An 11,052-nucleotide genomic window follows, 5' to 3' on the forward strand; every position below is an offset into this window, starting at 1 on the left:
ATAATGAATGTAATGTAATTTCCCACAGAGACGTACAGTATAACTGAATCATGTACTAAGGCACTAATTGAGGAGCATTAGCTGGCATAGCTATCCAACTGACACATGTAAAAAAACATAGGTTGACATCTGTTTTGTTTAAGTGAAATCAAATAGCTACTGAACATAACCAATCAAACCAGTACCAATCAAGAAGAATGTTTAATTAAAATCACTGTCAACCAATGCATAGCCTACTTAAACTCCCAAACATCAGAATCTGGCTCTTGTTTTGCTTGTATATGTTGTTTGGACAATAAAAATAAATCATTTTAGAAACATCTGGTCTTCAATCATGGTAGATTTGTTTTTTGTAACCTTTTTTCCTGACATTTAAAGCCCAAACAACAACAATCAGTATCAGCCCTTTAAAGTGTTTTTATGTGTTAAAAAAACTCATTATTATAACGCTTGTCATGTGACTATACTGTGTACTTCTAAAGAGACAGGACACAATATGATATCCTGATATACTGATATCCCTTATTAAAATCGCAATATATTTAGCAAAAAATAAAATATATGGCAATGTGAAATTGTTCCAATATCGTGCAGCTCTAATACACGGTCTTACTTGTATTTTATAACTCATGGCTGGTGTTAATCGTGTTTCAGTTCATTATAAAACATAGATGTAAAGCTGGCATGCTCACAGGGAGCTGGTGTCGCTGTGCGAGCTGTCCAGCAGGGGTGGTGCTGAAAAGCAGAGCCGAGGCCTGGCATCCCCCATCTATGACAACAGGCCTTTTAAAACGTCCCAATACAAAAAGATGACATAAACGCTGTCAATATGAACACCGAGCACCTCTCTGCTTTGAACACAGGCGAGGGGATGCGTGTATATTTCACGAACAGCGCTATCAATCGGCTGTTATTTGACACTAGGACAAAATCACGGTGAGCGATTCAGCACCACAGTAAAGAAAACAGCTTCAAATCAGGGGCCTGTTAGCGAACAAAGTTGAGTTTGAGTGGGATTTTGTGATTCATTCAGATGTTTAAACGCAGTTGAAACACATACATAGTCGTGCACCTCCCCCCGCCATTAGCTAGCCCAGGAGCTTGTATCGCCCCCCCTAGTCTATATGACAAATGAAAACGGCGTCAAGCGGCAGGTAGCTCCGTACCTTTTGTAGTCGGAGGAGAAAATCCCTCCGCTCGCCGGGTCGTGACCATATTCAGGCTCTCCGACGCTGGACGAGCCCCCCTTCTCGTCGTTGAAAGCAGAGCTGGAGGACATTGCAGTGGCTTTATTTCTGTTGTGTGTGTGTGTTTTTCCTCTCCCCCCCCTCGCCAGCAGAGATGGAGATTTAGTGCAGAGGGCAGCAGGATATACGGCTCTTAAAGGCGCACGAGCACACCACCGTTATCTCTGAGATGCTCGCGCGGAAGGGGGGGCTGATGGGTGGAGGGATGATGCCGTTGTCACGTGATTTTTGTAGTCCTAACACCCGGAAGTATTTCTCACATAGAGGCTCTCTTTTCCTCATAGATAACAACAAATCAAAACCAAATAAAAAATGAAAATGTTGATGTACTTGTACTTCACAACAGGTTTAAATGTCCTGTAGGCCTACAGTTTTTTGGTTTTTTTTGCACGTATAGTGTATTTTATACTAGTTAAAAGTTGTAAATACATTGCATGTGTGTTTATATTTTATTCCCATCCATTCTTATTTTATTTGAACTTATATGCATGCTCTCCTTCTTGTTTTTTTTAAACTGCTGCAACACTTTAATTTCCCCTCTGTGGATCAATAAAGGATTAGGTTATCTATATCATCGTACAATATATTATTTTATTAATTATTTTTTACATCAACCTACTGACCGATTTAAATCTTTATTGCGAACATGTGAAGAGAAAATTTAAAAAAGGATGAAGGATTTAACAAGGAACGTGTCGCTCTAAATTGGCTACATCCAGAACCTGCTTTGTTGTCCTTGTTTATATCCTTCTCTTTTTTAATCTTTTTACCAAATCAAATTCTTTGTATGTGTGAAAAAACTTTTGGTAATACTCCCCCCCCCCCCTTAAGTTATTTGAGATTTGTTAATACACTGTAAAAATAAAAAGTTATAATAACATAAAATTATATGTTAGTTTTACTTCAAGTCTATGAAAATGTTGTGTTAACTCAATATTATGCGTTTATGTCACCTCAACTAATTAAAAGTTTTCCAACTTTAAAAAAGGGACTCATTAACTTAAAAATGACGAGCTCTGTCAAACCCTCCTCGCTCGCAGAGACATCTAGTGCAACAGAGGGCGCAGCTGTTATTTGTGCTTATCTGCACATGGAATTGAACATTGTCACAAACATGTTTGATTAGCTGCAAAACATGTTTCAATTTCGCTCTGAATAAAAATTTAAATTAAAAAAAAATTAATAATAATTATCCAATGGCTGGTGCTGACACAAGAAATATGACGCTCTGAAAATACTTTTCATGCCAATTTGACTTATCCCCACTTCATGACTCCACTTTTCGCGTGAGATTTCTCCCGAAGCACCCTGTCTCTCACCAGCTCCCTGAGACCGGGGTCGAGTCTCTCTTTCTCTCTTTCTCTGGAGACTGAAAAATATCTTCACTTCAGAAACAAAGAGAAGAACTCGGCTGGTCAGGCTCAGGTTTTTTTTTAAGTGTCGCTGTGACGAAGCAGTCTGAGGTCGTCTGAGGCAGAGCAGCTTTAAAAAGTGCCAGTTCTCTCTGGTGAAACATGAAAACAGTCTTATGTTGGACAGGGGGAAAAACTGTGCTCCTATAGAGACTTCATACAGAGTGTGTCTATGAGTCAGGTGTTTGACAATGTTTCCTGAATTTCAATTTCAGACGGGATTAAAATACTGGATGTTGAGGATAGTTTCTTATTTTTTACTCCATTTTCTAATATAATCTGTTACCTTTGCACTAGGCTCTCCTTGTGATGTCACAGTGGGATTCTGGTTAAAAAAAAAATACCCACCTCTCCCCTGATATCTCCACCCATGGACTCCACCCCCAGCGTAGAGCAAAACTTTTGCGCAGGTCCGCCATTTTTATTCTCGCTAGTGAAGGAGTGATGTCTAACGGGAAAACCCGAGCGTTCTGAGAGAGCTGGTTTATACAGGGTCACAAACCTCCTCTGGTGTTTGAGTCATGTTATATTTTGACCAAAGCACAGCACAGATGTTTAATTTAGTCCACATGGGACTGTTTGAAAAGGTTGAAAAGGGCTATAATATGTCCTCTTTAAAGGATTGGTTTAGTTTCCAAAGTTTTTACATTGATATATTTATTTATTGCCTGCTTTTAAAGCCTCAGTTAGACCATTATTCTTAGCCATGGATTAAAACTTGTTTTGTTTTCTTTAAGCCTAAATTAGTTCAACATTTTTGGCCCAAATTTCATCGATCCTTTGGTTCCTCAGTCTTTTTGTGTCCCATATCGTTGTGTTTAAGCTTTTCGTTTTTCTGATGCCCTCTTCTTCTTTCCCCAACAAACACCAACACACACTTGCTCTCTTACCTCTGATCAATAAATCCCCTCTGATACTCCTCTCCATAACCCTTCTTCATTTGCAGCACTTGATCTTCGACCTCCGTATGGTCGAAGAGGTTTTTAATTTTGGATTTCAAGTCAAAAGAAATTGAAAGACCATTTTGCCTCAACTAGATCATTTCACAGGAACTGAATTGTGATGAAAAGTTTTGTTAACTTAAAGATTTTAGTACAACGGACTTGATGTCAAGTTTATTTGACTAGACATTTGTATTTCTTTGGAATAATCACAGATTTATCTCAATTTATGTTTTTAAATTCAGTTAACTTAACATTTTAAGGCAGCCCGGGTACTAACTTTTTTGAGTCATAACAACTGTTTTTTTTTCATAGTATCAGTAGTAAAAGTATAGCACATTTTGGTAAAACAGAAGAATAACAGAAGGACTTTGGTTTTTTGCAGCCCCCTAGTGGACATGTAATTTTATAATCCAGCATAAATTGAGCTATGAACCATGCAGACGCTTCCTCATAATATGCAGCAGGCATTTTAATGAAATATATGATATGACACAGGAGCTCTCTTTCTACAACAGAAGCAAACAGGCATATTTAAGAAAACAACAACAACAACAACAACAACAACAACAACAACAACACGATTCATCACTCGGAGCTCGTCTTATCATGCCTGTTTCTGAAGCCTGTTCGGGACATCCCGGGGATTTAAAGAGTTAAAGTAGTGACTAAAGCATCTAACCCTTAGCCAACCATCTAAAAGCCCAAAACTGACTTATTTATCTGATGAAAATCTAATTTTAAATCTCAAGCAAAATCAAACTTTTAAAGATGATAACAGAACTAACAAGCGAGCCCAGAGCGTCACGTTACCATGGCAACCCCAAACAAGCCGACAGGAGGTTCTCCGCTGTAAAGCAACAGATGTGTAAATAATTATCGATAGATATTACAGACTAACGCGTTTTCTCTCATTTAGGGTAGACAAAACAAATATGTACACCCAAGTGGAGAACAAGAAGAAAGCCAGCCTTGTGCTTAACTCGTAAGTTTTTCTTTTACAAGTGTTGTTTTATGTGAGTTAACCGATATAAGTTTACCTATCTGTTGGGTAAGCCAGGTACGTTTCTACCTGTGTTGTCAATAGTAGTCGCCCTGCTTAATTGTGGTTGAATGTGTCTCCTAGGTCTTCACGAGGGATGACCAATTCTGTTTCAGGCATGCATAAGGTCGGTATGACTGCAAGAAACAAATGGAGCTTCACAGGTTCACTAACCCGCAAAGGATCCATCCTGGCCGGTCACAGAAGCAGCAAACTGAGCATCGTCGATGACAGGAGTGAAGTCCCCAGAGCTGCTCAGGTAACACAAGTACATCATGTTAGCATCAAAAATACTGAGAGTGAAAGCCTTCACTATACAGAATTACCAATTTCAAAAAAGGTCTATTGAATAATAGTACTGCCTTTGTGCAGACATCACTTTGATATAGCAGCTAATACATGTGGTGCCACATTAATTACTAACTTAGTAAAAATGTATAATTCTTTCTCAAATATGCAGTTACATAGGCATACACTGTATATTAACATGGCGATTCACAGGTAAGGAAAGATCTGCCCAAAAGTTGAAATAAAGTAGGCTACAGCACCAGGGCAAATGTTTGTGGTTGTTTTCTACCGTTGGCTGAATGTATCTGTTTTCCTATCACAATGGTGAAAGTAGAAATCTAATCCAGAGGAACAAAAGAAAGAAGAAAATACAAAAGTAACAACAGTTCAGAGGCATTTTCTGTTGTGTTGATTTCTCTTTGAATGAGTTTTAAAGTTGCATGAAAAAAGTAGTACAGAATATCTGCTCTGTGTACATCACCTTCCGATGTGAAAGTTTTAGATAAGACAAAACACTAATTTTGCATTTACATTCGGTGATAATGTGTTTCCTCTTAAAAGTAACTGATAGATAGTTTCATTGTGAATTATTGAGGAGGGATGAATCAGTGATTCAGTTATGAATGTCACTCTGATTGAGGATGTGGTCCTCGTCTTTGCAGGTCCTGGATGATGAAGGCAATGATGTCACTCCTTTGCCCCTGTATCAAGAAGAGCCAGGAGACAAGCTCAAGCAAGGCAAATTCTTCCTGGAAGAAGTATTTTCCAGTTTAAGATCTGACCACTTAAAATCCTCTTCCACCTTCAATCTGCCCAACGCCAGGTAGACTGTCATCATACACACTTAAGCAACATAACCTTACCATCATGTGTTAAACACTCAGTAGTCTAGAGTACAATTATATTCAAGAATAGAAAGTGATTGTTTTGTGGGAAATCATTAAAATCACAATAATAGAATAGCATATATTTATATGGATAAGGTTAAGTCTAGCTTCTACTCTGTAAGGTGTCTTACAGAGTTACAGTTCGGTTTCTTGTAAGAGAAATTTGGCCATAAAAATATACTCCGTACTACATGCTATCATAGGCTCTTTTTTTTTTTGCAGCTCGTACATGGGAAGCAGCCCAACATCAAGCATGAGAGCATCAATGACCAAGGAGAGTGAGGATAGTGTTCTAGACATACCGAGCCTACCTCCAGCTCCATGGGGTGACGATTCCACACTTTTTAAAATATAAACAGTACTTTCATTACCTTTATCACTTATAAAGTAATTCATCCTGCTATCCTGCTGTGTTCAGAATTAAATGTTGTAAGTGTTACATTTTTAAATAAATATTGACGTATGCAGGAGAATTTCAACTTTTATTAAGAAAATTTTACATTATTATTTTTTGTCACTGTTCCTCACTAGCGGTCCCAAGAAAAAGAGAGAATGTGGAACAACAGGTGACAGAAGAGATGCTGGATGAGGTAGTAGACGTATTGCTCCACGAGACAGACACCATTACCCTGCTGGACATGCCCAACAACTCTGTGTCAGAGGATGCTGAGGAAGCAGAGGCCATTGAGTGAGTGAAATCCCCTGCTTGTTTTTTTTTTGTTTTTTTTTACATCTTAAGTAAAAATTTCTAATATTCAGACACAGAAAGTGTTCCCTAAACTTTGGAGCATATATTGTGCAGTAACAGTAAAGAGCTGCATGCAGTATAAGCTCTGTGTTAACATACTCGTGTTCTTCTTTGGTTTGTAACACGCTGTTGTTGTTACAGAAAACAAAACATTCAGTATGCCGAACTTTGCAAGAACAGATTGGGAAACGATAAGTATGTGGACCGATCAACACAGACATTCAGCGAAGCACCAAAAAACAAACAGAACCAGTGTGACCAGATAGTCACCCTGGATGAAGGTAAGGTGTAATTATCCATCTGATCTCCTGAGTAAACAATGAAACCCCATAAGCAGAAGATACTATAGATAGGTCCAATATGTTTAGAGTTAGTAGTCCACTTGCAACGACTTGTTTGACTTCCACAGGCACGATGGCAACTGTCTGGGACATCTATGACTCTTTCTGTGAGCAAGAAGAAACACCTGAAATTGAAGTGGCTGACTTCCCTGATTGTGCTGTGAGTAGCAGTCAGGAGAGGAAAGATGAAAAGAGCAGCAGCAGCAGCAGCACAGGCATCACAGGTAACAGCATCTGGGAGAACACTGACTGAAGTACTCAATGCTGAATCTGAATTATTTAACACAGTTTGTTAATTAAGGTTAAGTTATGCACATCTTTTCTCCAGGTAGTACTGCTAGCTCACTGTTTGAGAAGGAATCATGCAGGAGTAGTTTAAATGCAGAGCCCGACCCACAAGTGATCACGATGTCTGAGTCATTCCAACACAGCTTATTAGTGTTGGAGAGGAGTGTCATGCTAAACCTCTTCCAACCCAAGCTGGCTGCTTATAGACAGCTGCCCATACTAGAAGGTAAAGTCAAGTTATCCCTGCTTTCTTTTGTTCTACTTTTGAAAACAAATTCATTCCATAAATGCAAGTGTATTTGAATAAACATTTGAAGTAATATTGAATGTGATAGATCCTGACAGCACAGAGAAGCCTACAGCTGAGGAACAGAGAAAGGAGTGTGAGGAGAGCTCTTCATCTCCAACTCTAGAAGCTCTTTGGTCTTTCAGCTGCGAGCTCACCAGAGGGTGCAACATTACAACTATGGCCTTGAACAAGGAGAATCCGGTAACACTCAAAAACACACAGACCAGCTGCTCTTGTAGCAGAACAGCAGCTTCTGTGCTTGTATATTTATGTCATCATTTTATATTTACTTTATACTTTTCTTCAGACACATAGCATACCATATCATATTTATAAGCGGCCTTTGAAAACAAATGCACTCTGTAGCTGTACCTATATTACGTGATTTTTTTTACAATTAAGATAATAAAAAATAGCAGGGTTGCCACTGAAGTTATAACTGGCAATTTTTACTTTTTAGTGGTTCTAGCATTACTTGTCTGTTTGAAAGTCGGAATCTTAATCTGTGCTGGTCAAATGTGTCAACGCTCATTTGTTTTGTGTTTGTGCTCTGTACTCTGTAAGGATCTCCTGGCTGTGGGCTATGGTGACTTTGTTTCCTTTAGCCAGAAACCAGGTTTTATCTGCTGCTGGTCCCTCAAAAATCCTTGGGTATGTTTATCCCTTTTTTTTTTTGTTTCGATTTCCTTTCAGCCAACATCTTCCTGGTCCCTGTATCCACCTACTAGTAGAACCACACTGAGATGTAATGGCATTTTTTGAAACACTTTTCCATATGTTTTCTAAGTAAGTTGAAGTTTACTTAAAAAATGTGATAAGACAATGAATTCTAAATTGCACCCATTGGTCAGCCAAAGGCCTCACACAGTGACTAACAGCAGTTGGCATGTGTGGTTAAATGTTCCTCGTTCTTTTGGGACTAACAGTGATTGTAAATATATCCCTCTGTGCAGTGGCCCGAGCGTGTCTTCCACTGTCATAGTAGTGTGACGTCCCTGGATTTCTCAGCCAAAAACTCTGGTCAGCTAGCTGTGGGGATGTATGATGGCACAGTGGCCATCTACAATGTCACGAGTCTGAACAACAAGGCATGTATTGCCAGCAGCAGGTGAGGACTTTGTGTGTGTGTGTCAAATTAATGTTGAAATGTACGCTTTTGATATACAAACATAGTTTTCCTTATATTTTTGTGTTGCAGTGAGTGCTCTAAAAAGCATCTGCACCCAGTATGGCAGGTGAGGTGCATCAAACAAGAGATGAATCTGTCAGGACAGGGAAGTGTAGAAAATGTCGTCTCTGTATCGACAGACGGCAGGGTCTCCAACTGGTTCCTCAGCAGCAACGCTCTCGACTGCATAGGTACTTGAGTCTGCACGAGGTTGTGATTTCAATATTTAATGTTCCAGAAGAAGTAAAAATTGAAAGGTGGGATTCAGAAGTAAAGAGTGACATTTTTACCTTTAACACGTAACAACTCAATACAATGGGTTAATTTAAAAATATGGTTAGAAATCACTGTGAAATAATCATAGAAAAAACACACTCAACTCCCTTTCAACGTAAAACAACTGGGTGCTGAATGCCGAAAAACTATTAGGACAGCGCTCCAAAATTGTATTTTAATTGCCACACACCTGTTACACACTGAAGAAGAGCGTCTGCTGGAAACGTCAGTGTTTTGGAGTGCTGTCCTAATTGTTCTTCTTGTACAAATCACTGTGCTCATGAGTGTCATGAGTGTGTCATGAGTGTTTCTTACTGTAGTTGCCTGCTCTGCTGGCTTATTCTCCTTGTCTTATACTCCTTGCCCTAAAAGATTTATCGAGAATAAATAAAGGTTGAATAAATTAAACAGTTAATATCATAAACCATCGTATCTGTGTCATTTCTGAAAAAAAACTTTTTGCAGACCTGAAGAAGCTAAAGAGAACTCAAAATGTGAAGAAGACGGAAGAAAGTGTTTTGCCTGCAATGACTCCTGGTCTGAGTATTGACTTCCACCCAAAGGTGAGTTAACACCAAAAATAAGGTTGATTTTTAAAAAATGTCTGTGAAGCTGTTTCCAAAGCCAATCATTCAGTTTTCATGAAAACAATTTGAGTATGTGGATATGGGTTTTCTTTGCATTTCTCTCACAGAGTATAAACTACATGTTTTGCTTGATTGCTCTTGTCCTGCAGGATTCCAGTGTCTATCTGGTGGGCACGTATGAGGGACACATCCACAAGTGCTCCATCACAGACAGTCAGCATTCTGTTGGCACTTACAAAAAACACATTGTAGGTCCTTCTATATTAAACATTTGATTCAAGGCAAAAGCTGAATGCATGTGTGGGAAATAATGGTCTATTTCAATACTTCTCTTCAATTAAAGATTACATCATTATGTGTTTAAGGTTGAAGGTCACAGACTTTTGGGCTGAACTCTAAGTTTTTCAGCCTCGTAACTGTTTCAAACCATCCAACAGAACAGACATGCAAAAGGTGGTTTTAATTGTTCTGGTCTACAGTTTAAATATTTGTGATGGAGAACGTGGTTTTAATTCAACATGGTAGTATGGGTAGAAGTACCCTGTACAGTAATGTATTACTGTTGTTGAATAGAGGTTGATCATGACAGTTTCCATATCCCATCATGCTTGTCTCTCAGTGCCCTGTGACCCACATTGAATGGTCTCCATTTACTCCTGATGTGTTCCTGAGCTGCTCCACTGACTGGAGCATCCAGCTGTGGAGGCAGGACCTCTCCTCCCCTGTGCTGAGCTTCACATCCACTCAGACGGCCGTCAAAATTGTTAGATGGTCTCCACACTGGTCCACAGTATTTGCAGCCGTCAAAGAAGAACAGCTGGAGATCTGGGACCTGAATTCAAACATGTGAGTCAGACTGCCAGAGATCCTGTCCCGTCTCCCATTTGTCCTGCTTGTTTGTTCAATTTTTTTTTCATATGATGTCACACAAATATCAGAAATCATCCTGTGTGCACTCAATTCAAATGTCTCCCTATAGACTGAACCCAATCGTAGTGCACCAAGCTAAACCTGGTGTGAGGTTTACGTTCCTGCTGTTTGCCAGAGGGACAGACTGTATGTTGGTGGGGGACAGTGATGGGCAGGTGACCGTCTACCAGATCAAAAACTTCTGCATGGACGAAGGCAAGCAGGTAGATCTGAACCGGCCTATGTTATCTTCTACTTATTATACGTCTTCTACTCCCAAACACATAAAATACATCAACGAATAGATGGATTTATAAAAGAAGGCACAGAGTTCTTTAGAAGCAAAAATATGATTTTAAATTGTATTTTTTTCACCTTATTTAAGAACAGTTTTCAATTCTGACTCTTATTTTCTCTTCTTCCTTTCAGGTGGACAGTTTGGAAAACATTGTTTGCTCTGTAGTCTCCAGGCAGAATCAGACTACACAAACCTAATATATACTTTTAGTTTACAGTTTTTTCAAAAGGTTGAATTCTCTTAACTCATTAACAAATAAATAAAATAAAATAAAGTCAAGAAAAAAATACAGCTTCAATGTGATTATTTAGCTGAGAGGTTTGTGTCTTTA

The 11,052-nt window shown here is 39.0% G+C and overlaps 2 protein-coding genes across 4 annotated transcripts in view; one reads left to right on the plus strand and one right to left on the minus strand.

Moving 5' to 3' along the window:
• Window positions 1-1,416, minus strand: part of LOC132972828 (AP-3 complex subunit beta-2) — a 43,985-nt gene extending 42,569 nt beyond the window's left edge. For 2 of the 3 annotated variants that reach the window (XM_061035937.1, XM_061035936.1), the window contains exon 1: window positions 1,167-1,415. In XM_061035937.1, coding sequence (XP_060891920.1) covers window positions 1,167-1,279 — 113 coding nt within the window. In that variant the 5' untranslated portion in view covers window positions 1,280-1,415. Of the gene's footprint in view, window positions 1-1,166 lie in introns of all 3 variants that reach the window. The other variant, XM_061035935.1, reaches the window with a different exon arrangement.
• Window positions 1,417-4,438: 3,022 nt separating this feature from the next.
• dnai4 (dynein axonemal intermediate chain 4) lies at window positions 4,439-10,811 on the plus strand. The gene is made up of 16 exons (XM_061036977.1): window positions 4,439-4,585; window positions 4,727-4,901; window positions 5,593-5,753; window positions 6,040-6,143; window positions 6,349-6,505; window positions 6,707-6,846; window positions 6,975-7,157; window positions 7,214-7,420; window positions 7,530-7,684; window positions 8,048-8,134; window positions 8,437-8,591; window positions 8,682-8,842; window positions 9,393-9,490; window positions 9,664-9,762; window positions 10,134-10,360; window positions 10,494-10,811. The coding sequence occupies exons 1-16, from the start codon at window positions 4,536-4,538 to the stop codon at window positions 10,726-10,728; spliced, it is 2,394 nt and encodes a 797-aa protein (XP_060892960.1). The 5' UTR covers window positions 4,439-4,535; the 3' UTR covers window positions 10,729-10,811.
• Window positions 10,812-11,052: the final 241 nt, after the last annotated feature.

This window comes from Labrus mixtus, chromosome 4 (genome assembly GCF_963584025.1).
Source record: "Labrus mixtus chromosome 4, fLabMix1.1, whole genome shotgun sequence".
NCBI classification, from domain to species: domain Eukaryota; kingdom Metazoa; phylum Chordata; class Actinopteri; order Labriformes; family Labridae; genus Labrus; species Labrus mixtus.

What these genes read in the sequence shown, in the direction of transcription:
- dnai4 (XM_061036977.1), top strand. Translation starts at nt 4,536, where the DNA reads ATGTACACCCAAGTGGAGAACAAGAAGAAAGCCAGCCTTGTGCTTAAC. An exon ending in TTCAATCTGCCCAACGCCAG is followed by an intron (nt 5,754 to 6,039) that starts GTAGACTGTCAT and finishes TTTTTTTTGCAG; the next exon opens with CTCGTACATGGGAAGCAGCC. An exon ending in CCTACCTCCAGCTCCATGGG is followed by an intron (nt 6,144 to 6,348) that starts GTGACGATTCCA and finishes GTTCCTCACTAG; the next exon opens with CGGTCCCAAGAAAAAGAGAG.